The 24,683-nt window shown below is 45.2% G+C and overlaps 1 protein-coding gene across 1 annotated transcript in view; it reads right to left on the bottom strand.

Annotated features, from left to right (window-relative positions):
• The window catches only part of BSN (bassoon presynaptic cytomatrix protein), a 235,418-nt gene that overhangs the window by 26,860 nt on the left and 183,875 nt on the right, over positions 1-24,683 (bottom strand). Inside the window, exons 4-5 of the mRNA XM_063121574.1 lie at positions 15,405-15,839; positions 13-6,909 (exon numbers count right to left, since the gene is read on the bottom strand). Coding sequence (XP_062977644.1) covers positions 13-6,909; positions 15,405-15,839 — 7,332 coding nt within the window. The remainder of the gene's footprint in view (positions 1-12; positions 6,910-15,404; positions 15,840-24,683) is intronic.

The following is a 24,683-nucleotide window of genomic DNA, read 5'->3' as shown; positions in this document are numbered from 1 at the left end:
CAGCAATCTTACCTGGCTGCCAGGGAGCAATGCGTGTTGATACAAGGAGAACCTGTCCTTTGCAGACTCCTCTGACGTCGGGCTGATGGGCTTGGGATCGGATAAGGATCTCTGCATGGTTTTGATGGGGCGAGGTAGGGTCTGCTGGCGCTGAGTGGAGTCAGCCATGAAGTGTTTCTGTGGGGTCACATGGGCCTTGTTGAGCCTTTCGCTGGTCGTGAAGGATGACTCTAGCAGCCGATGTGGGGAGAGGGGAGAGACTGGGGAGTAGAGCACCTGGGGTGACTTGGGAGGCTGGCGAGACACCAGCTGAGACAAGGAATCCGTCGGCAGGTGGGACTGGTAGCCAATTTCAAGGGGGTCTGGCTTTTTCTTCACCAGTGCTTGCTGCCGGACCAAATGGGGATCCAGGGGGCCTGTGCTTACGATCTGGATGTTGGAGGAGTAAGGCGTGATTGTAGTAGGCACAGTAAGCTGAGGGACAACGATGCCTGGCTGGGGCTGGACTTCCGGTTCCGTCTGGCAGGCCAGGCTCTCTCCTCGCTGGGTCTTCTCAGGGGCAGAGATGTACTTCACTATCTCCACCTTGGGGTCAGGAGTGGTGATGTGGATGGAAGGGGACACCCTGTGGAGCTGGTCGGGTTCCGTCTGCACGGAGCAGTGGCTAATGGTTTGGATGGCGATACTGGCTGTGCCCTTGGTGGAAGAGTCTTGCTTGCTTTCTGCGCTGGAATCGGAGTGCCGGGAGAAGCGGGAGCGTCGGCGCCGCACCGGCTGTTCCCACTCACCATCGTCTTCCTCATCCGTCTGGACACTGCAGTCAGTGCTGCGCCGGGTGCGGCGTCGCCGGGAGGCGTAGAAACGCTCCTCACCATCCTCCTCATCAGTCTGCACGCTGCTGTCTGTGATCTTCTTCACAATGTACGGCTCGTGGCCAGGCTCCTTGTCGTATGCATCCCGGAGGCGGGGCATAGAGTTCCGCTTCTTTATCCCTCGGCCAGCTTCCCACTGATCTTCCGTCTGCAGGGACATTTCAGAGGCCGAGTTGGTGAGGGGCCTCTGGAACCCAGGATAGCGTGGAGGAGGAGGAGGAGGAGGAGGAGGAGGAGGCTGGCCTTGCCCATCTTGACCTTGGGCTGCAGTCGCCATAAAGGCTTGGTTTAGGGGTGGCCAATATTGCCCGTTTTGAGCCAAGGTCCTTTGCATTTCTATGGCTATCTCGGACACGGCCTGGGGAGGAATCCTCCCTGTTTGGTCACATACTGGAGGAAAGGTGCTCTTCTGCCTCTTCTGCTCCTCCAACTGCTGCTGCAGCTGTTGCTGCAGCTGCTGGATCTGCTCCAATTGCAAGCGCTGCTGGGCCAGCTGCTCCCGCTGCAGGGCAAACTGGGCCTGGCGCTCCTCCTGCTGCTGCTGCAGGACCTGGTGCTTGATAGAGTGCAGCTCCTGGATCTCCCTGTGCATCAACAGCTGCTCCTTCTCTCTGTGTCTCTGCAGCTCCACGCGCTCTCTTTCCAGCTCCTCATGCAGCCTCAACTGCCTCAGTTTCTCCAGCTCTACCCTCTCCCTCTCAAACTGGAGAATATGCTCCTGCTGCTTCCTCTGCCTCTCTTCCTCCTTCTCCTTTTCTTCCCTTTCTGTGGCTCCTTTGCTGGATTGTGGAGCTTCTGTTTGCTGTTTCTGGATTGGCATTTGGGGGGGCGGCGGTGGTGGTGGCGGTGGGGGGGGCTGCTGCTGCTGCTGCTGCTGCTGCGCCTCCCTGGCAATACTCTGTGCTCCAGGAGCTGCCGCAGGGCCCTCCTCTCGTGTGCCGGCCGCTGCCTGCTCAGGTCTCTGCAAACCAACAGCTGGGGCAGCAGAGGGCTTGGAAGCTGGCGCTGGGCTGACGCTACTGGCAGCAGTGCTGGGTGCAGTGGTGCTGACAGGCTTCCCCAAATACATTGGGGTTTCCATCATCGATGATGTGGGGACTGCAGGGAGCCTGCTGGGCACTGGGTAGCGATACAGGCCTTGGGTTGCAAGGGGCATCCGTGGAGCAACAAGAGGCACCCTGGTCAGGCTGGCCAGAGGGACTGCTGTGATACCACCTGGAGCATAGGGCCTATATAGGCCTCGGAGCATGGGCCGTAGCACAGATGCTGGCTGGGTGGTGATAGGAAGGGTTGACGCTATTGGCGTATTAATTGTTGAATAAATCATGCCATCAGCAGCTCGCACGGTGGCTGTGGAAGGGAGGACCTGCCTGACTGCTCCAAGCCTAGAGAGATTGTATTGGGCCAGGTTCCCAAAGCCTGGACGAGACTCTGGAAAATTGGGGTTGTACATCATATGGGGTTTCATGGCCCCCTGCTGAGCTGAGATGCCTCTGCTCCCTCCCGGCCCAGGGCCAAGAGCGCTATGTCCGTACTGGAGTAAGTCTGGGCTGTTCGTATGCCTGCCCCCATACTGGTCCATGGAGTTGAGTGCTGCACACATTCGGCTGATTTCACGAGCTGTTGTAGCACTATAATGTGCCAGGCTGGCTTCCTGGAAATTTGTCAAGTCCCCTCTTGGTGAATATCTATAATCAGAGTAGATATTAGAGGCTGAGTTGTACCTGCGCATGGGGTATGAATGGCTTAGCAAATCACTCGGTTGTCGGAGGTCAGAGAAAGAGCCATATTGCATCCCGTGTCCCATGTAGCCCCCCTCAGCAAAGCTGTGGCTGTAGGAATGTTTCATGGTTGTCAAATCCACTGCAGAGTCCCCAGCAGGGGAGTGGAAGGGCTGCTCTCCTTTAACTGAGTAATAGTTCAAACCCATTTCGGACAGGTTTGTATCTGACATTGATGAATATAGTCTCCCAAACAGGCCATGAGGATAGAACCGGTGCTCTTCATATGGGTTAGGCCCTGGTGCCTGTTGCTCTCTATAAGGGTATGTATCCAACGCCTCCTGTTCTCTGCTTCCATAGTACTGGCCGCTAGGTTTACCCATGTGAGCTGCGTCCCCACCATTTTTCTCTGGCCCCTTGGAAGAAGGGTTAAATGCCCCAGTGCAGCTGCCTGCAAATGGGAACTTGTACACCACATCACAGCAAGCCACTTGGCTCTCGGGCTTCATCCCCGTGAGATCCAGTGCATTGGAAGGAGGTTCCTCTTTGATCAGTTTTGTGATAGGGCCTGCTGCAATCTCATCCATCTGCACCATCATCACCTGAGATTTCTTGCTTCCAGGGGTGACCGAAGGGGTCGGAGTCTTCAGTTCCACTGGGATCCCTCGGTATACCTCTGAGCTTTGATCTTGAGGAAACTGCCTGGGAATGGCACTAACAATATTTTGTGCATTATTGGTCTGAGCATCTTTTTTCATCAAGGATGTCATCTGGTTGGGCAAATTATACCTTGCAAATTTTACTTGCTGTGGGCCGGCAGAGTCTGGCCGGCCCACAGAAGGGGACATGCCAGCACCACTCGCAGTTCCTCTGAAGGTGCCAGTCTGAACTGCTTGTTCTACTTGTTTAATGTGCGTCAGGCACACTGGACTTCCTGTTCCCTGACCAAAGTCCATTCTGTTCTGGAAAGGGTCTCCATAGACCGCGGGCTGCTTTGGCTGAGACACAAGCATGGAAGATGCAACCGTTATGCTGACGGTGGTGGCTGTGCTTATGATAGCATGAGGCTGTTCCTGGGCATTAAGATTGATAATTAATGGTTGGATGGCTGTAGACTGCCGACTCGGTGACTGGTCCATAGTGAGGCAATATTTTCTGCTCTCAGTAGCTAGGGATGTGAGATCCATCCCCTGGTCTGTTATAATGATTGGAGCTGACTTTATTGCTGTTCGCAAGTCTACAATATTACTACCGGGTGGCCTGGGTCCAGGTTCTACCCTGGACGTCCCAGGTATTGATGATATTCTACACAACGAAATGTTCTCTGCGGGCAGTGTTCCCCAGCTGTACACACCAGGAAAGCTGTCCGGAGCAGCAGTGGATTGTGCTTTCTGCACCGCAGAACTATAAGCAGAGGCTCTCTCTAGCACTGATTGTGTCTTTGTGTAAGTGGACTGTAGCTGCTCTTGCTGGAGTTGCGCTGCATGGATTCCTGTCTGACTGTAACTATGCACCGTTTGCTGGCGCCCTTGATGGGTGGGAGATGAGGCTGGTGAAATGGAGGAACTTACACTGACTGGCTTGGTTTGAATAGCTGCATCAGATGCTAATGTGATGACCATAAAGGGGGATTCTTGGGATGACTGTTGCCTAGCGAGTCGAGGGGAGCTAGACCGGTGAGGAGTTTGTGTCCCTTGAGCTATCATGGGAGAAGATGTTGATAGGACGGTAGTAGCTGGGACATCATATGAGAGAATTGTGCTGTGCGTTTGGGTGGAAAACTCAGCAGTGGATTTAATTCCCACCCCTGAACTGGGTGTCATTCCAGCTCTTGGAGTAGAATGAGTGGGACTTTGAGTAGGAGAAGAAGGGGAAAGTGGCGGGCTGGAGCTTTTGTAGAAAGAATACATCTTAGATGTTGACATGGGGACATTTGTCTTGCTCTCAGCCATACTTTGGAGCTTCTCTCTTGCTGATGGCCCACTGATCTCTGCCACACCCTTGACCCTGGAAATATTTTCTGTTTGAGAGCCATAACTTGCTGTCACTTTGGTTTGACTATAACTTCGGCTAGTGGTGGACACAGATGGTGCATCTGAGCTGCTCAAAGATGTCGGAGTGCTGTAGATCCGTGGTGTGCTTACTGGACTAGAAACAGCAGTGGTGACTGTGTTAGTTCCTTTAGTGTGTGAATAAGGTGTTGTTACACTCTTTGAAACTGAGCTAGGTGCAGTAGGTGAGCTATGAAGCCTGGCGTGCTCATGACTCTCTTTTGCAAAATGCTGAGTGACTCTAACATCAGGGATTATTCTGCCAGAGCTGCTTTCCGTGGATGAAAAGGAGACAGGAGCAGACAGCTGCGTAGGACTTGTCCCAGGAGTGAGTGGGCCACTTTCATAAGCGCTCTCTGCATTCAGAAACTGTTTGTCTTGATATGCGTCTTCTCTCCCTTTCTTCTTTACTTCCTGTTCAAGTGTCAAATCCAGAGAAGAGGACTGATGCATCCTGGAGATATTCTGTGAAGTTTGAAGGATTTCTTCATAAACTGCTCCAGATTTGGAAAGTTCATTTTGGTAGTCAGCTTGTGAAGAATCCAGATTTCGGCTGTCATAGCTGTAGTCATCGATGTACTGGTATTCAAAATTGTTTTGGCCTTCTGAACTACGATAGCCTACTTGCTGAAAGGTGTTGCTGTAGGAGATGCTTTGTTGGGAAGGTTGCTGCTTTTGAAACATTTCTGCCTTCCTCATCATCTCTTCATAGGCTTCTTCTGCACTTTTCAGGGGCTTGCTAGTGGGATACCCAGAGCCAGCAGTTTTTTCTGTTGGAGAATAGAGGGACATAAATGTTGGGAGATTGTACTCACTGCCAGATTTGTACAGCTTGGAGGCAATTACATCAAACCCTTCTGCTTCTGAGTCAATAGAAGGAGAGTATTCAGAACAGGAAGACCTATGCAGCTCCTCCATCTCTGCAGCCTGCCGTAATTCCTCGGTGGGTGAAGCATCTTCAATAGGAGACAGATTGCTGGGCGGAGTTTTGGATCTCTCTCTCCTCCTCTGTGCCCTCAGCTCTTCTTTATCCCTTTTAGTTTTGCGGGCTGTACTTCGGATGCGCTGCTGTTCCACCTCTCGCATTTTCTCTTGTTCTCGCAAGAGTTCCTCTTCCTCACGCAGCTCCTCTTCCTCAGAAGAATCCTCTATTGTTGGCAGCAGAGGACCATGGGAGCGATGCCGGGCTTTCCTCTGCTGCTTAACCTCTTCCAGTCTTTGCCTTCGGCTAGGGCTGCTATCGCTGTCCTCCTCCAAGGAAGAGATGGAGGTGGGAGAGGTTCCTGATGTGTAACTGGGTGTTGTTGCTGGCAAGGTGGAGGAATATTCACCTCTTGATCTATCTTCTGGAGAACCTGTCAGACTCTCCATCTCCAGTTCAGGTTCTCTGTCCAGGCTGATGTCTGCCTCTTGGCTGATCTCGATATCTCTGCCATAGTTGTTAGTGCTGTTTAACTCAATGGTCTTGAAACGCCGTAAGCCACCCTGAGTTGCTGTCATGTCATCACCTTCGGAACTTTCCAGCTCTTTTCTTTCTTCCTCATATATGCTGCCAGAGCTGTGAGGCAGGCGTCTCTTGGATGAGGTAGCCTCTCTGCTTTTTTCAGAGTCAGGCTTGTGTCCATTTTTTGCAACGCTATATTTTACGTGATCATATTCTTCTTCCTCCTCCTCAAGGTTATCTTCCTCTGCACTCATCTCCAGGAGCTGCCTCCTCATGAACTCCTCATCAGTCATCTTGGGCTCTTTGCTTTTCTGCCTGGTTGGTAATGGAGAGAAGCCTCCTTCACTGCTGTCCTCCACATAGTCATGGCGCAGCTTGCTGCCAAAGTCATCCGAAGACTCCATGCTCTCCCTTTGCTCCCTCTGGTTCTCCCATTCTAGGGAATCTTCATCTTCTTCCATGATGTCTTCTAGCTCCTCATCAGAATCAAAGGCTTCTGGGGTGATAGAAAGGGACCGTGGCCTCTGTCTCTGCTTCTGCTCCTCCCGTAATTCATGGTATGTCTTCCCTCTGTCCGTTGGCTCTTGGCTCAAGCCCTTGGACTCCAATAGAGGCCGCATGCTGCTTTCCAGCTTAGTGAGTTCAGAAGGACTTTGAGGGCTTGGCTCGATGATTCCAGTTTCGTTTAGTTGCTCTCCTTCTTGCTGCACTAAGCCCGTGATTTCGCTCTGGGAGCTAGAGATCCCATCAGATGAGTAGCCAGTATCACTCAAGCTTTGGGGACTACGGGACAGGTCTGAGGGATAAGGCTTACTGGATTCCTACAAAAGAAGAGAGAGAGAGAGAAATAACCCATTAGATTCCATTATAATGGACTACTGTTAACGCAACCCATTTTATTGTACAGGTTTGCAGCAATCCCTAGCGGTAATTAACTTGGACATTCCAGGAATGGCATAACGACCTCAAAATTCCCATCAGCATTAGCTATAATATGCCAAGAGGTGAGTGTCTTCTCTGACTTGAATAATAATTTAAAAACTCACATGAGAATGGCTCAGGGGGCATAAGCAAGTAATTACTCTTCAATATTCGGATGTCAGGGAACGTATGCAAAGCTTTCAAGTGTTTATTTTTTGTTGGATAAACTTGCAAACTCACATAAGAAAAGTACCAGAACATGATACTTTTCTCCCTCTCCCAAGTTCATATTAGAAAATCAGCAAGATGGGACTTTCCAGATGATCCATTTACAACCCAAAAGAATTTTGCTGCAAATGTCACTTGTCCGGGCAGTACTTGTTTTGAGGAATATAACATCTTCCCTGGACCCCCTACTCTACGTTAGCAAATCAGACTTATTCTGGCGGATTGTTGGTGGAAGCTAGTTATCTGTGGTAAATCATTACATATTTCTTTTTAAAATTCTACCCCATTTTATACAATTAGCTTCTTTTTCTTTAAAACTTAAGTGATGTCTTAGTATAGCCCAGGTCTCCAATGATGACATTCATGCTAAGCCTCACTAAATCTGTCTGGTGATGAAACATCCTGATTTCAGCAAGTCCCCAGGAATACACAAAACATTTGTAAAATCTAAACAGCTGGCTCTGCAGTTTTGTAAATCTGTGTTCTTTTTCCTCAAGTCAGGGGCTCCGAGTTACAGCGTGTCTTGCTGGCTGGTTCCTTCCATTTTAAAAAAGGGCCATCTGGTTAGCCCAAGGCTGGTCAGCTCTAAAGTTGTGTGCTCTAGCTTTTTTCATAGCCTGAAGTCTAGAGAAAAAACAACTGTTGCTTTTGCAGTGAGAAGGAAGAACACCCTTCAAATCTTACTAGTTTGCAAGGACAAGCACAGAGGATCAGTTTTCTGTCTGGGAATTTTCCAAAGAGTTGGCGATACTAGTTTTTTTTTAAAAAAATCCACATCTCCAGGACAAGAGCACATTAACCTTTATTATGCATATTCAGTTTTTTTTAAATGTCCACACAAATATTCCCTCACTCCCTGCAAAATTTTCTACTGTGGGAGACACTTACACAAGGAGGTGAATCTGCATATTAGGTTTGTCTATGTAATTGCATCTCATTCTTGAGTGGGCCACACTAAATCTTCTGATAATTTGAGGGCTGCTCCACATGCTATCGGGAAAATCAAATCCCTCCTTGTTCATGTCTGTCTCTGTGGACAACATTATGAAGCGTAGAGGGTAGAGGCATGGCTCAATATACAGTATGCAGTAAATACCTGTGTTTTCACAAGTGTGCCTTAATTCCACATGTCACCATAGAGGTGGACAAACACAAACCTATCTTTCCTGTAATGTGCAACATGTCCCCAAAACTGTATCTGCTCCTAGAAGAAAGGGAGTGTATCCAACAGACACCCAATTCATTCAAATTAAAAAAATGGCTATTTCCTTTGTTACATACTTGGTCAACTATATTTACACACTATATTTTCACACACAACTATATTTACACACAAGAGTTGCAATTCAATGCATACTTCATGTTACCCTTGAATGTGTTCTCTCATCTCACTGATATTTTAGCTTGGAAAGATAAACTAGACATTGGCAAATGCACCTGTCTTGCAGAATAATGCATTTCAATAGACCCTTTCAACGCTCATAAATAATTTTAAAACCAACCACAGGATTTTCTGGCCAAGGTCCATCTAATCTAGCAGTCTGTTTCCAAGAGCATCTCGCCAGGTGCCTCTAATGGTAGTTCCCCAGCATCTGGTCCAGAGAGGAACAGTGCCTCTGAACAGGTAAGTTCCATTTAGGTACCATGGCCAGCAGTTATTAGTAAGCACTATTTTTCAAGTTTTACACATGTCAAAATTTGCTCCTTTTAGATGAACAAATCAAGAGAGCCAGCTATCAATGAAATATTTGCCAACATCTTCAGGACAGTTGAGTATTCCATTATTTGAGACTCCAGCAACTATCCAAATGTGTGTGTACATCTCTGCTTCAAATATTTGTTTGGTGTATGTCTTTGAAAATGTGGGCCAGAAGATTAATTGCCAAGAACATTAGTAAAAACAACAACCCGCTTCACAGATGAAGTTATAACCAGATGTTGTAAGACAATTATTCTATCGGAGCTTTTAAATACCCGCAATATACTATAAAATGATGTGGTACTATTAAGAAGGGGAATTATCTCTTGATGGGATAAATAAATTAAGCTGCCATGGTTCGTTCTGGGGAGGCTATGCATGGGTTTGTTTGTTACATTTCCTATTGGAGGTTGCTTTAAATTGTTTCATGTGGCAGCTGTTACTACATGTGCAACCATTTGTGTGCACTGGCTCGGGGTGCAGATGGGGCAAGTGGCTCCAAGGCACAACAAATGGTTAAAAAAAAAGGTGGGGTCTGTCAGGGAATGCTGAAAACCACCCAGACTTCATGGAGAGCCAGCTACTGTGCACAAATGATTACCCATGAGGTGAGAGTTGATATGTAGAATGATTTATAATGAACTCGGTGTGGTGGTTGTAACAAATGCACCTGCCAAAGAACAAGGTGACAATTTCAATCATTTCCTCCCAGTTGTACATAAAAATAGATATATTTGTCTGTAAAAGTAGGGTAGAGGCCTTCTCCTTGATGAGAATAGCTCAGGCAGCGTCAGTCTTTCACCAGGGATTCTGGGACTGAGAGTCCCAGATAAGGAAAAGTGCTCTGCCAGCACTAGGCTCACCTCCAGTTAAGGCTGCCTCTGTGTGAATAAGTTTTGGAGGGTTGATGCAGGGGAAGGTAGAGGTAGTTCACAGTATCAAGGAAAGCAGGCACTGCAAGTTGGGCTGTGCTTGCCCTGATTCTGCATGCAAACATTCAAATGGTAAAATCCAACACAGGTCCCACTTAGAGTACACCCATTGAAATGAATGGGACCTAAGGTAGCGACAACTCATTTAAGTCCCATTCATTTCAATGGGTCTACTATAGGTAAGATTTATATTAGGTTTCACCCAAAGTGGTGTCCTCACCACTGTCAGCAGAGTGCTCCCTACAAATTAGCAAAGCAGTATGAAGCTCCTAGATTAGCAGGCATGGTATAAATAGTGGGAGCCTGGCCTTGCAACCTTGCCAGCAGAGCAATACCTTTTGCCTGCAGACTCTAGCTCCAGCCACTGACATCAGGGACCCTGAAATGGAGAGCCCACCCTCTGGGATTAGATTCAAATACAGCTTCCTATGACTCTCATACTATCCTGGAGAGGGCTCCAGTGGTACTTTTCAGGCCCTATTTCACCTCTCCTACAAAGACCTATTGCCATTTTCCTACCCATCTCTGCATCTGCTCTCATGCAAGGAACTGACCCTGAATCGCAGCAAATAAGGAGGGAACAGAGACCACAGAATTATGAAGGAGGGGATGGGTCTGCTCTTTGGTACAGTTTTTCCCTGCTTCAGCTTCTCTGAGGACCAAACCACTGGTACATCTCCTCCTTCATAATTCTGTAGTCTCTGTGTCCTCCCTGTTTGCTGTGAACTTTACACATGACAACTTTACATATGACAACAAACACATATGGGTGGAGGGAGGTGTGTGTGTGTGTTTGGGGGGATGGTGTGTGGGAGCTAAATAGGGCTGGAAAGATATCAGCCAGGTCAGGCTTGGAAAACCCTGTCTAAATGCAGGCAGTCTGGAAGTCCTGCAGGCAAAGCATTAGAATAATTTGGAATTGCTGTGTTTTCTATTCCCACGTAACTGTACTTAATAAAGGATTAGGGTGGCATAGATATTTGGCAAACAGTACCATAAACTAGTCGTGATTTCACAACTCCTCCCAGTGCCACACAAAAAGTGTTTGCCCAGAGAATCAGAAAATTAGGCTTCTTCAAAACGGAAAACATGCACCACTCCTTAGGGTTCCCCCCCCCATTGCATCACCCACCTTTGTGCCCCCCTCTCTAAGGGATTTCTCTGCTCATGCTGAGGATGAAATAGAATGAGCCACGCCAGCCCCAGTAACTCAGAAACATCCTACAGGATGGCAGCCTCTATAGAAAGAGCAGGACTGGGGATCCTGCTCCCTGTTTCAGTCCAGCCCCACCTTGTGCTACACCCATGCAAATACCTGCTGAACACTTTTCTTTGTCTGAAAAACACAAACTCCCCCTCCATTCTTGGCATTTCAGAAATGCTAGTGCAGCTAAGTGCTGCTTATTCCCAGGGCTCCAGTAAAGTCAGCGTGGTTATTGCAATCCCACATGCAATACACTGACATTTTTCAATCTTCACACAGAATTTAGGGGACCTATTATTAGAATTTGAGATTAGGAAGGGAATTTTCTACATGCTCTGAAAGGCAAGAGGCCGAAGATCTTAATTCCTACACTTCAGATGCCAAGCCTGGCTGACAAAATAACAGCGCGGACAAAAAGGCCAGCTAATCAGAGTCTCTGGGGGCAGCAACCACTCTACGGAGCTTAATTTCAGGGCCTGGCAATTCTGCAGAGAAAACCCAAGAGATAAAGACAAGGGAGTTTATCAGACAGTGGCACAAATAAAAGTTCGTTTTTAATCAATACCCCAATCAAAATATTGGCAGCGGAATGATTCTGCATAATTGGGGATTCCCACAGAGCCCATACCAAACAGGTGTTAAGTGTTGTCTGTGCTAATGGTTACTCTCAACTTGCAGCTTGGGAGAAAGGAAGGCCCTACAGCTACGGAATGTGAAATTAGTCAATGTGCAGTTAGAAAAACATTCTATTAAAAACAGCAGCAGCAGTCTGGATAAGGGAGCCTTTTCTTTAACAGCAAAAATGGCAGCATGCTGTGAGCGCAGACCTCTGGGAGGTAACTGCTGTGCCGTCCATCCTGAGATGCTGTGTTGGGAACTGCGGGTGGAGGGGAGCGCAGGGCGGAAGAGGAAGCCCATTTACACGGCACACTGTTGTTGAATAACCCGGGCTTGTCTTCAACACTCCCTCTTGTTTGTTCACTTCCACCTTGGTCCTTCTGCGAACAAGTGCTTTCCACTTCTCCCTCGGGCACGCCCTCCCTTTCACCTTTGTTTTTCTCCGGAGCATCTTGCAAGTAGCCTCACACTGTGCAGATGGCATCTAACATCCCACCACCTTAGTGTCATGCTTTCACTCTCTCCAGTTAAACTCTGCTAGTTCTTGGGAAGCCCTATTATTACCCATGAGTGAATGCTAATAAAATGGACCTGTTACTGACTTCAGAGATTTTATACAAAGGTAGCCAATTTAATTCACGGTGGCATTTGCTGGGCATCAACCCTCCCAAAGCAGCTTTTAAAACAAGAGAAGAGAGGTAAGATTGGTCTACAGCTAAACACATGGGATTGTACCGCAGGGGTCGGGGGGAGCTTCTTCTTTTTGTAAGCCTATGCGGCAGGGCCTTGCTATTTACTGTTTTACTCTGTACAGCACCATGTACATTGATGGTGCTATATAAATAAATAATAATAATAATAATAATAATAATAATAATAATAATCCTGTCAAGGGCTGCATTCCCTCAGGAAATCTGTTGGAGACTGCACATTGCCAGTGTAACAATATGAAAGAACTTCTGTTTTCAGCCTGAATGGGTTGTGCTTCCTGGGAGGAACCAAGAAGTAGTTTATGGCCACACCCACTGCTTCTGGCCTGAGGAGTCAGTGGCCACAGCCTGAGACCTCTATATAGGAGCCTTTGAGCTTCATCAGACGGGTGGGGAATCACGGTTCCCTACCGTCGCTTCTCCGCCCTCGCTTCTGTCACACAATACTTCTTCTTTTTCAACTGAGAAGAAAGAGGAAGCAAACAGCGACCACGTGACCTGTTCAGTGGGCGTTTTTATTGTGCCACTTCTCCTGCACACAAGAGGAGATCGTGGCGAGTTCCACTTTTAAAAATAAATCAGACTTACGGGGGTCTTTTTTTGTCAGAAAGAGCAAGAGGTGGACAGAGTTGTGAATAGGACCCGCGAAAATCCATGAGTGCCAAGTAACGAACATGCTATAAAATGCTCCTTTAATGACCCTCTTTGTTTAAATAAAAGTTTGTTTGGAAGCAGAGTCTGAATCTGAGGGATGCAGTCCACCCAACTTGTAACAGCCAGTGGGCGGGGCCAGTCTATTAGATGCCTAGGGAACAGGCCGCCTTCTCCTGTATGAGCCTGTCCTGGTCTGGAGATACTCCAGAGAGGACCTTCCCTGTCCTGCTGGCATTTGCCAAGAACGTTGGGAAAGGGTCTTTTCAGTGGCTGTACCCAGACCTTGGAACTCCGCACTGAAGAAGGCTTGTTAAGGGCCTTCCTCTAGCAGGAAAATACGTATTTTTTAATGTAAATACGGGTTTGGCCACTGAGTTGATGTTTTCTTGCTGCTCTTTGTTTTCTGTATTTTTACTTTAATTATATTTTCAACCGGCTCTTACCAGATTTTTAATGTGTGATATTCATTATTTATTATGCATTAGATTTCACTGTAAGCCCCCTTGAGCATTTTTAATAATAAAGAGCAGAACATTTCCAACTCTCCATTCCACCGGAGAGGGGATCTGATGGTGTGAGGCATGCACATCTACCCCAGGGGCCCAGTTACATCTATGGCATAAATCTGTTGGCAAAAGTCTACCACTGGCAGAATTCCTGTGAGTGGTAAGCCCTGAAACGGGGGCTCTGATCACAGTACAAGGTGCAGGTGGCCTTTGATCTGCAGTCTCCAAGGCCCCTCCATTCCCCTGTGAGGTCCCAGGACTGAGTTTGATGATGATATTTTCCCTCCCATTGGAAAGAACGGAAGACAAAGCCAACAACAACAAGCCAATATCTCCTGAGTCAAAAAGGTACATCTGCCTTGCCTCTCACTGTCTGACCTGGCTGGCTCCCCAACCCCACCATGCACTTAGGATTGTTCTCTAAATCAATTGCCATTAGCCAGGGTAATTAGGTGGAACCTTGATGTACAGAGGGAGTATACATGGGAATATGAAAGGCTGGAGATGAACAAAGAACACCTCCATGCTCTACTTGTAAGATCCCCAGAAGCATTCAGGTGACCACTGTTTGATACAGATGAGATGGATTCTTGGTCTGATCCAGCCAGGTGGTTCTGGCATTTGGATTAAAAAGTGATTACATTCCAAAAAGATTTACAGTAAACACTTCCCTACATTGACATGCCTGTAAATTACATAGTCCCAAGAAGAATTACTTGTGCTTTCTTATATTTTTGGGACTAGCGTAATTGCATATATTTTTGGGACTAGCGTAATTGCAATTCAGAGTTTTGCTGGCAGGATTTCATTTTTCTTGAGCAGGTCACACCTCATTTCAGAAAGAGTTTTGAAACTAAGAATGCTTTGAAGGGAAAAAAGCAACCAACAAAACAACGCAAAAAGGTGAGACACTCCAGCCCCTTGCAAATATGGTACTTTCACATAAGGGGGACTGTTGGATTTTTGATTATAGCCAAAGAATTTTTATTGTCCCCAGTCTGATTACCAGCTCAAATCACTTATATCACTTCCTATAGGCTTTTAGGTGGTTTGTGTATATATGTATTAATATAAAATAAACCATTGACCCGGATGGCACATCAAATAGGCAAATCCTGAGTTGTTTAACCCAAGAATTACAGGAGGAGCAGAGCCGTTTCCAATTTCAATTGTTTCGTGACATCTGAACCCAGAAATTCTGGGTTCTTTATGGATTAAATCAGTAGTTCCCAAACTTTTTCAGATAACCGCCCCCTTGGTTCCACAAACTCATGCCCAGTGCCCCCTGCGTGCGGCCCCTTTAAATGGGAAGCACCCGCCGCAGGCTTGCCAAGGGAGGGAGGGAAAAGAGAGTGAATGCCTCTGTTTTGCAGCCAGCATGGCGGGGCACACCAAGCAGGGTATGTCTCTTCATTAGCGTTTTGGTGCTTTTGAAACATTTCAATTCACTGTTAAAAGGACTCTTTTTAAACGGTATTAATACATGTGTGGATTCTTCCCTTATATGGCTTGGGACCAAACTACCTTCTCCGATAAAAATGTCCCTGGGTTTTAAGACCTTCTGGAGAGGTGCTTCTTGGAAAGACCACCTCAAGCGCCCCCCTGCCGCCCCTTTGTCTCTTAGTGCCCCCCTGCCACCCCCTTGCCTCTTAATACCCCCCTATGCAATCCCATCGCCAAGGGGATGGTACCGCCCACTTTGGGAACCATTGGATTAAATAATCCAAAATTATTCCAACAAAAACTCCCACAATTAAACAACCTAGGAATTGTCCATCGTGACACGCAAAACAAATCAATGCGTCCATAAAATAAACCATGATGTCCAGTGGAAATGTGCTTACCTCCTGCTCTCTCATTCTCTGAGATTCAGATACAGTCGTGCTCTCTTTGATATCTGCTTCTGGTTTTGTGGCCGTAGTTTTCCCCTTTGGCAATGGACTTCCAGCGGCTTTTGGAGGCTCTCCAGGGTGTTTGGGCAGTGGCTTTCCTTCTGATGGAGCAGGAGGCTTTTTTTCTTGGGCAGTACTAGGTGATTTGCTCTTTTCTGAAGTCCTGAGATGTGAAAGGTGCTTGTCTTGAGGAACCGGCATTTCGGGTTGCTGGGGTGTTACAAGCGGAGGGGCTCCTCTGTGTTGCTGACCAATTCCTCCAGGTTGGTGTCGGGGGGATCCAGTTGGCTGTTGCTTTGGAGCAGGCAGTGGCATTGGAGCAGGGTCTCCCAGGCTTCCTTCTAGCAGCCTCTGAGTTTGGCAGTTCAAACACAGCCATTCGTTTTTCTGAAAAACAATGAGAAACACTCAATATTGTATCTAAATATGTTCACCGAAACCTATTCAAAGAGCAGCACAAAGTTACTTCTGCTATGGAATGAAACATAGTCCTTTCTCTTCATATCAGACTATATTCACTTTGCATTATGTCAAGGAAAATATGTTCTGTTGCAACCCTAAACCAGCATGTTCTGTTGAATACTGGCAGGCTTACAGCACTTTCCTGAGTATATTTTCACAGAAGTAAGTCTCACTGTATTCAGTAAGGCTTACTGCCAGGTAAGAATAGGAAGCTGCCTATTGTCTGTACTGCCTGGCAGCAGATCTCTGTGTTTAAAGGCCGTTCCCGGCCTTACCTGAAGATGCCAGGGACTGCACCTTCTGCATGCAAAGTATACATTCTACCACTAAGCTATGGCCCATCTCCCAGGCTTAGATCTTGTTTCACATTCTAGCTCATGAATTTACTTATTTGGAAGCCTAAGTCAAATTTCTGCCTCAACTTGCCATCTGTAAAATGGGATTAACAGTGACAGTCCTTCCAAGACTGCTGCCAGGACAAGCAAACAATAATGAACAATTTTGAATACTAGATCAATGATTACTAACAACAATGAGTTCAACTTGAGAGCCAAAGCATGCTGTGCCCTCATCTCCTCCTGCTCCACCAATACAACCATGCCCCCACAACCGAGTACAGGATTCAGATCAACTCTGCACCTAATTATAGCTTGGCAACAGCAGTACAAAAACACGTAATGATAAGGAAGCCTCCCAGGCAAACTGCAGAGGTGTTGTACTGTCCTTCCTTCCCTTTGTATGGATAGTTCAAAAGGATGTCTATTTGCAGGCTGTGTGTGACACTGGCTGTTTCAGTCTCCTGTGTGCAAGGATCTCTGGAGCATCTTAGTTGGTGTTGGAGTGTGTTTGAGGCTGGTGAGGCATCCGTCTCTGCAGCTTGTTTCTGCTGCTAACCACCACAACTGATGGGCATTACATCTGCTGACCAGCTGCTCCTCTCCTCTGCAGGTATTTAAGGGCCAAGCTGCCAAGAGGCAGCGGAGTGCGCACTTGCCATCGCACTTTGAGTCACAATGAGAAACACAGAAGAGACTGGTCCTGTTGCCTATGGATATCGACATACAGATTAATACAGCAACCAGCAGCAAGTTGTGGCATTTTATACTATTTTATTTTATAAATTGCATTTTTAAAATATGTGCCTGGGGAGCTCAGGGGGGCAAGGGGGTGCCCACATAGCTGTGGTCAGGGGCAAGGGGAGGTATGGCGATGGGGGAACAATGGGCCAGATGAGAAGAAGGGCGAAATTTCTTACAGCTATCCCCTCTTCTGGTTCTTCCCCCAACCATGGCCGGATCTACACTAGTCTTATAACGTTGCTAGTGTCTGTTTCTAACGTGATTCTCTGTATCGGTTCTCTGTAGCTGTAACGTTACTGCAGGGCACATAGTTAAATCCTTTCGTTGCTGGGTTTGCTCCGCCCACTGCCTGCCTCATTCCTAGCCAGCAGTGCAGGGCAAGTCATAAGCACACACAAACTCCCTCCCTCCCAAAACATCTTAACACAAGTCCCAGGGAATAGCCTGAATGCACAGGAGCCAGCCACTTTGCTGAAGCTAAGCTGGGTCGGGTCGGGTCTGGTCAGGGTTGGGATGGGAGACCAAATTGAAAAGTTTTAGCAGCAGCCGCATTTAAGCCCCGCTGGTCATGAGTTTTGGACTTTGGACCCTTCTTAATTTTTCTGCAGGGAGCTACAGCTCCTTTGCAAAGAGGGGGGAAATGTTTTTTTAAGAAATCATAAAAAATCAACCGATGACCCAATTTGATTCAAATTTTAAGGCAGGATGCATGGGAGTACTTCACAATAAAAGCAGATTCTAAGGTGGAAAACTTCTGAGTCGTTTGCATACAATTGTCAGTGATTGCACAGTATAAGGCTGGTGTGATTTATCTGCTGTAGCAGATAAGATAGCAAACGGGGCGAAGGAAGGAGAACAGGAAGTGGGTGGAGCAAACTCAGCAGCTCTGGGTTGCGAGATGAGAATTACCGGTATAAGGAGGCACATGAATCTGCAGCCACGCTGGAACTAAGAAACAGAACCTGTAAGTACGACTCATTTACAACGTGGGAGACCCCGGGGTCACGTGACACTATGCGTCACAGTAACCCATTCAAAGCGTTAGAATAACACCAGTGTAGATTCCCACCAGATGGTTCCTGGTGGCCTTATCAGCTTGCCTTCGGGTTTGGTGATGCTTCTGCAAAATGCCAGGTCAGTCCAAAATAAAATCTCCCTCACCCATGATTTGATTGTAGATGAGGGGGCTGACCTGGTATGTATCACTGAGACCTGGGTGGGTGAACTGGAATAGTGAAGAGGGAAAAAACACCGTTGACTGGAAACAAAAGGGAGGCAAACTTACTGTCTGCATCAGAGTGGTTGCTGCTATGGAACATTTATTTGTGAAATTGATATCCTGCCTTTTCCTCCAAGGAGCTCAAGGTGGCAAAAATGAGCCTACTCCTCTCCCTGTCCATTTTATCCTTGCAACAACCCTATGAGGAAGGCTAGGCTGAGAGTCAATGACTGCCCCAAAGTCACTTGGTGAGCTTCATAGCCGAGTGGGAACTAGAACCTGGAACTCCTAAGTCTCAGTCCAACACTAAACCATTATAGCACACTGGAAGGCGCAATTGTGTCCATGTGTCTGCCAGGGTGTGCTTTGTGTGTGGAATGAGGGTGAGGTATCCCCATTGCCAAACGTGGACTGGCCCCATCAATGCATGGCTAATACAGGGCTGAGTCACCATGGCCGGTGTGTGCTGATAGTGTTGCTGCATGGATTCTGGAGAAGTGGCTACTGGAAATGTTACTTTCTCTGTATTTAAGAGCACTGTCATTTTCTTCACAACTTTTCTAGTGGGAGTGCATAGGATTCCTTCCATGCTGTGCTGGTATTACATCGGTATCCGCTAGCTGCCACCCTGGTGGGACCACAGGATTGCCTCACCTGAATGATGGCCAGTCTTATCACTGTGCCAGATATGGTGCCTTTATCAAAAGGTGCACAATTGTTATGATATGCCACTAAGCTACTGAATGCTAAAGGAAGATTAGCATTGAGATAGTCCTGAATCAAGAATAATGGATTATATTAGTTGGACTTAGTTCCCACTGAAATCAATGGGACTTCACTTAAGTCATGACTAACTTCACATTGATTTTAGTTGGACCTACATGAAACAAAGTTTTGATCCAACCCATAGATAGATAGATATATTCTAATCCACATATTTGCATTTCAAGACTTACTTTGGACTTGAAATGCTTATAGTAAATTGGAAGTAACTTCCATTAAATAAAAAGCCACTTCATATGTTAACTCTGCTGCATGATTGCTGTTTTCACTTGGAGTCCAGTTGGATTTGCAGTCCCAATAAGCCTGTGGGACGTTACCACAGCAACACTATTGGCCCCTGGGCATGTGCAGTGCTGGCATGGGAACATCCCAAGCAATCTGCCCATCACATGTGCTCACTAGTTTTAGGTACTACTCTTGCTACAAGCAATTGAGAAAACTGTGAAAGTAGCAACCACACCAGAGAAAATGTATACCTTGCCCTCACTGGAACGTATTTCCAAATAAACATTTTGGACTAGACTGTAAAAATGACTTGAATGAATTTTAAGAAAACAACACTTCACAACTTCTTTAACTCCACTATCTGTAGTCACAAAGTTTATTGTTTGGATGCTGGCTGGGGAGCCAAATATTTTCTGAACGTTTTCATATGTTCAAGTTCAATGTATATCTCAACACTGGCCCAAGACCAAACATCACTGGGTTCTAAGAAAAGACAGCCATGTCTATAAACAGCCCTTTGTCCTTCAAGGGTAGCCGCTTAAAATTATGAGGTTCCAGCCAACGATTTTCTCTGGAAAATATACAAAGGATAATTTTCTTAATTATGAAACACTGGGGGGTAATGTCCTACGATTAAGACAAAAATACTTGAATTGTGTTTCTTGTTGCTAAAGAAGCCAATTTGAATATACTAGGAGCTTCACTTTGATCCATAGTGATTTTATATGTAATGCTTAGTCACTTTAGCACTGTTAATTGCATTCACTCATTCTGCTCATAATGGCTCCCTTGTGTGTGATGCATCTGCTCCATGTATAGCAACAGAATTTCTTCTCTTGTTTTTTTTTTTAATATATTTTTAGCTCTGAAACTCACAGGCTAAACTGTGTTGTACTGAGAGGATGATTTTCTATTATGGAGGCTCTTTAGGTTTGCTAGGTGGGTTACAGCAGGGATGGAGAAAGAAAAAGATGTCTCCATCTAACACGTTAATATACCCTTTCAACCTTCAATATTTTAAATTACAATTACAGCTTTGTTGTGTTATTCATATTTCAGTTCAAGTTACAACATTTGCCACGCTACAGACAGTGATTTCAGTACCATTCACCATGGAATCTTTATGGACACAAGAACACCAGATGAGCCCTGCTGGATCAGACCAAGGGTCCATCTAGTCCAGCACTCTGTTCACACAGTGGCCAACCAGCCGTCGGCCAGGGACCAACAAAGCAGGACATGGTGCAGCAGCACCCTCCCACCCACGCTCCCCAGTATTACAAGCTTCCAATAATTCTGCTCTTACCCAATGGGCCAGTTCCAGAAGATCGCACTGGCAAGACTATTACATCAATGGATGCAACATCCAACTCTGGTTTAACTAATCTTCCTTTGACCACGGTTCGGCATCTACAGAAATCGTGTGGTCTCTGTTTGTGTCTTTATTAGAAACGCTGCCTGACTTGTATGTTTTTATATATATTTTTAACTTTTTTAACTGCTTAGTTAAATAGAGTTTAATAAAGATTTTTTTTTTTTAAAAAAGTAGCCAATCTATAGCATATTGTGGCAATGGGGCATCCAATACGGAATAATTATCAGGTAGAGATTAAAACTTTTCATGGATTCTTTGGGAAGAAGGCTTACAACTGGAAAACTGATAGAAAGGGATATCCTGGAAGGTAGAGAGTGTAAAGGTTAGAGAGCCCAGAGGCAGCCAGGTGGAAGAAATGGGGCACAATAAGCCGTGGATACAGAAATGTGAGGGAAATGAAGATGGAATTGAGGCCTGAGGACTCTGGCTGGGGAATTAGAGAGCATTGCGCTACCTGGTCAGGGACCTGGAGTGCTCCTGAGCCTGTAACAGCAGCCTAGAAAGAACAATTTTCCACCTGTAGCTTCTGTCTTTAGAGCAGCATTCTTCTTTGGCAAGCCTAAGGAAGCAGAGACGGGCCAAAAGGCAGTGGGGAAGCAGTGTTTTACTTCACTTTTTCACTTCATCTAATAACTCAATTCTTTAACTCCAGACTTCTAGTATGGCTGGAGTGTCAGATCTATGGAAGTAGAGAAGAGAAATCACACTCACATAATAAGATGTGGTGGGCACGACAAAGACACATATGACTGTATATAATAACTTATGGTCCAGCACGGATAGTACTTTTCTGCTGTTGGCTCTTCCATAGATCCGGTGCATTTGTCTGTGCCCATTTTCCCTCCACTGAGGGGCTAACATGCTTCTTTCAATTCTCTCACCATGAAAAGATACCAGTGGCCTGGAGTCCTATAATTTTTACTTTTTGATGGATATGTAATAGGCTTTTGATACCTTGCTTCTCTTCTTAGCATTCTTCCTGCTATACTTCTTTCATGTAGAAATTATTTTTCTAACTGACATGGTATGCTGAATATTTTAAACATCCTTATAAATATAAAAGAGTATGTCTATAACCATGTTTTAAGACCCCTGAGATTCTGTGAAAAATCTGTTGAGAACATAAAGAAAGCCATTTTCTGCCCTCACCCTGTTATGTGGGAAGGTAAATGCACAGTTAAAATGATGAGACAATCATTTTGAAAATCCTGCTGTATTCATTTTCCTCAGAGACTATAATTAATGTAACCGGCTGTTCTCTTTATTCAGGTCAGTGCTAAGGCCCAATGCAGCAAGAGAGGAGGAAAATAGGAAGAAGACATGCTCACTCTATGGAAACTCACATTCAGTGAGTGAAGTAAACAAGTATTTCTCCAACTTTGTTTATCCTCCCTCCTCCCCATCTCTTACATATGTGGGTAAGTTTAATTTTACTAGTAAACACAGCTTGTGTTTTGCAAGCACTGACTGCTACTGGAAATCCTCCATATCGAAACCCAAAGGAAACGCTCACAACCCAACATTTGAAGCCTAGCTTGGCTTTATTTTTAAACACTCGATTGGGTCCGGACTGGTCATAACTAAATTAAGTCCCATTGATTTTAATAGGTCTACTCTAAGTATGATATAAGAGCTTTTCTACATGAGGCTGTTAATCCACTATATCCACTTTTGCTTTTGTCACAGAATTAAGATCCAAGCTCTACATAAGGAGTTTTCCCTTTCTTGCTTTTCCGCTATATAACCTCAAGTGGTTCTGTGGTATAGCGGAATACCGCAATTGTAAAGTAGGGGAATTTTCTTTCATTTTCTCAAATCATACTACATTTTCCTGCTCTAATCCCCTTCCCCTCTGCAAAAGTGCTCTTAAAAAAATAGAAGAAAACTGGGGAGTCACAATGCATTTTAAGACTCCATAAACAATCACGAGTAAGGCATGATGAGCATACAATAAATGCCTCGTGTAGAAAAACTCTCTGAGTCTGTAACCAATCTATTTATGAAGAATTTTCATTGCAATACAATATTCAACCACTTTTAACAACAACAACAACAAAGTTGGGGAAAAGATTATAAATCATAAAACTAAAAATGGAGTCACAATCACGCACACATGTATTACACATATGTGAGCAACAGGCTATGGTGAGATAAATGCTTTGATTCTAAACTAGTGAAAAAAAGAAAGAAAACAAAAGTTAATCACAATAACAAATGCAGAACAAAGAAATACTTTGGTACTGCAAAGGAATCCCTCCTCCCATCTGGAGATTCCAAATATGAATAAAAGCAGAACCATGAATTAAGGAATGGAATTATTTCCTTGGGCTTTATTCATACATACTTGGCAGATAAGCTTATATACTACCATTACTTTCTCAGACCAAGTTTATCCAGTCTTGGGCCGGAGCGGTCAGTGGGAGTGGCAGTTTTGTTCCCAGCTCTTTCTTCACACTAATTTTTATGGGATTTGGAGGCAGGACTGCTACACACAACAAAACCCTGACCTTCCCCCCTTCCCCCCTCCCCACATCTTGCTTCTCCTCCATGATATTTATTTAGGCTATTTTTGATTGCATACCTACGAAGCTGCACAGCTGTGAATAACCACACAATTTATTTTTGACCTCCATTCCTGTACAGCATCAAAGGTGTGCATGCTCTTAGTCGGCTAAAAAAAAAAAGGCAAATTGAAATGGCAGTGAGTACTGCACTGTACTCATTAATGTGTGCCCCCAGAGCAATTACTGTGTCCTGAAAAAAGTTCAGCACACTGGTGCCTCACACACTAAAGAAACTCTAGTGTAGATCCTACCTTGTTTACATCTGAACATGTGGATAACAAGTTCTGCCTCTCTTTTCTTGCCCTCAGAACTGTATCCATCCTTTACTATGAAATCTGTGAAGAGTGGACTAGATGGTAACTGCACACTACTGAAAGTCCACAAGATCAAATTTAAATGGCATTATACGTAGTAATTCTTTACATTTTATTGTTAAAAAAGGCTGTCCCTAGATCAGCAATTATAACATATTTCATTTTTGTCATTCCTTGTTCCCTAACAAATTTCTGTATGCTTCCTATATACATGTGCTTCCAGAATTGCAGGACTGTTTTTGCTTTTTCTTAGTAAATGCTTGAATTTACACAAATCATAGAATAGTAGAGTTGGAAGGGACCTATAAGGCCATCGAGTCCAACCCCCTGCTCAATGCAGGAATCCACCCTAAATGTGTACACCAATCCCACCCTGCAAATAAAAAATGAGGTGGGAAGAAATGGTGACGATAGCTGGGGTCTGGGATTGTAAAGTAACCACAGTTCAGCTTCTGCTTGAAGAAACTGGCAGAAAAGATTACCAAGATGAATGCGTGCACAGGTGCAATGGCACAAATTCACGAGAACATTATTTTAAAAAAGAAAAAAGGCTCTGATAATGAAAAGAGAAGGATGGAAGAATGACCAGAAGAATGACCTGCTTGAAGGCTTGTAGCCTTTCCTCCATGAGGTAAAAAAAAATTGAGTGAAAAAAATATGAAGTGGAGGCGGTTTGAATTACATCATCTTCATGCACAAATATTTGCAAAGTCTCTCTCTCTCTCTCTCACACACACACACACACACACACACACACACACACCTGGCCTAGGACACAGTAATAATCAAGGCATTTTGCTTGAATAGATGGAAGTAAAAATTAATAATAATAATGCCAGGAATTCTTTGATCCTAATCTTTTCACATTGTAGCAAATGAATCAATATGGTTGTGTGACAACAAAACAACCCCCCCCACACACACAAACAAACCAAACACCAAACACACACACCCTGAAAATTAAGCCATGTACATTGATGGTGCTATATAAAATAATAATAATAATAATAATAATAATAATAATAATAATAATAATAATAATAATAGCACCCTGGTTAAGGAATTTCCTCCAAAGAGAAATTACATTAGCCCCATCCCTTTTAGATGGGTGGCAAAAACGTGTTTATTCTACCTGGCTTTTAATAGTTGTTAGACTGAAGATTTTGACTCTACTCTTTTTTAATTTAATATTCTGTTTTAATTCTATTGT

The sequence above is a fragment of the Elgaria multicarinata genome, chromosome 3, assembly GCF_023053635.1.
Source record: "Elgaria multicarinata webbii isolate HBS135686 ecotype San Diego chromosome 3, rElgMul1.1.pri, whole genome shotgun sequence".
Lineage (NCBI taxonomy): Eukaryota > Metazoa > Chordata > Lepidosauria > Squamata > Anguidae > Elgaria > Elgaria multicarinata.
The sequence above is the reverse complement of the archived record's forward strand: the minus strand, read 5'-3'. Positions and strand labels throughout refer to the sequence as shown.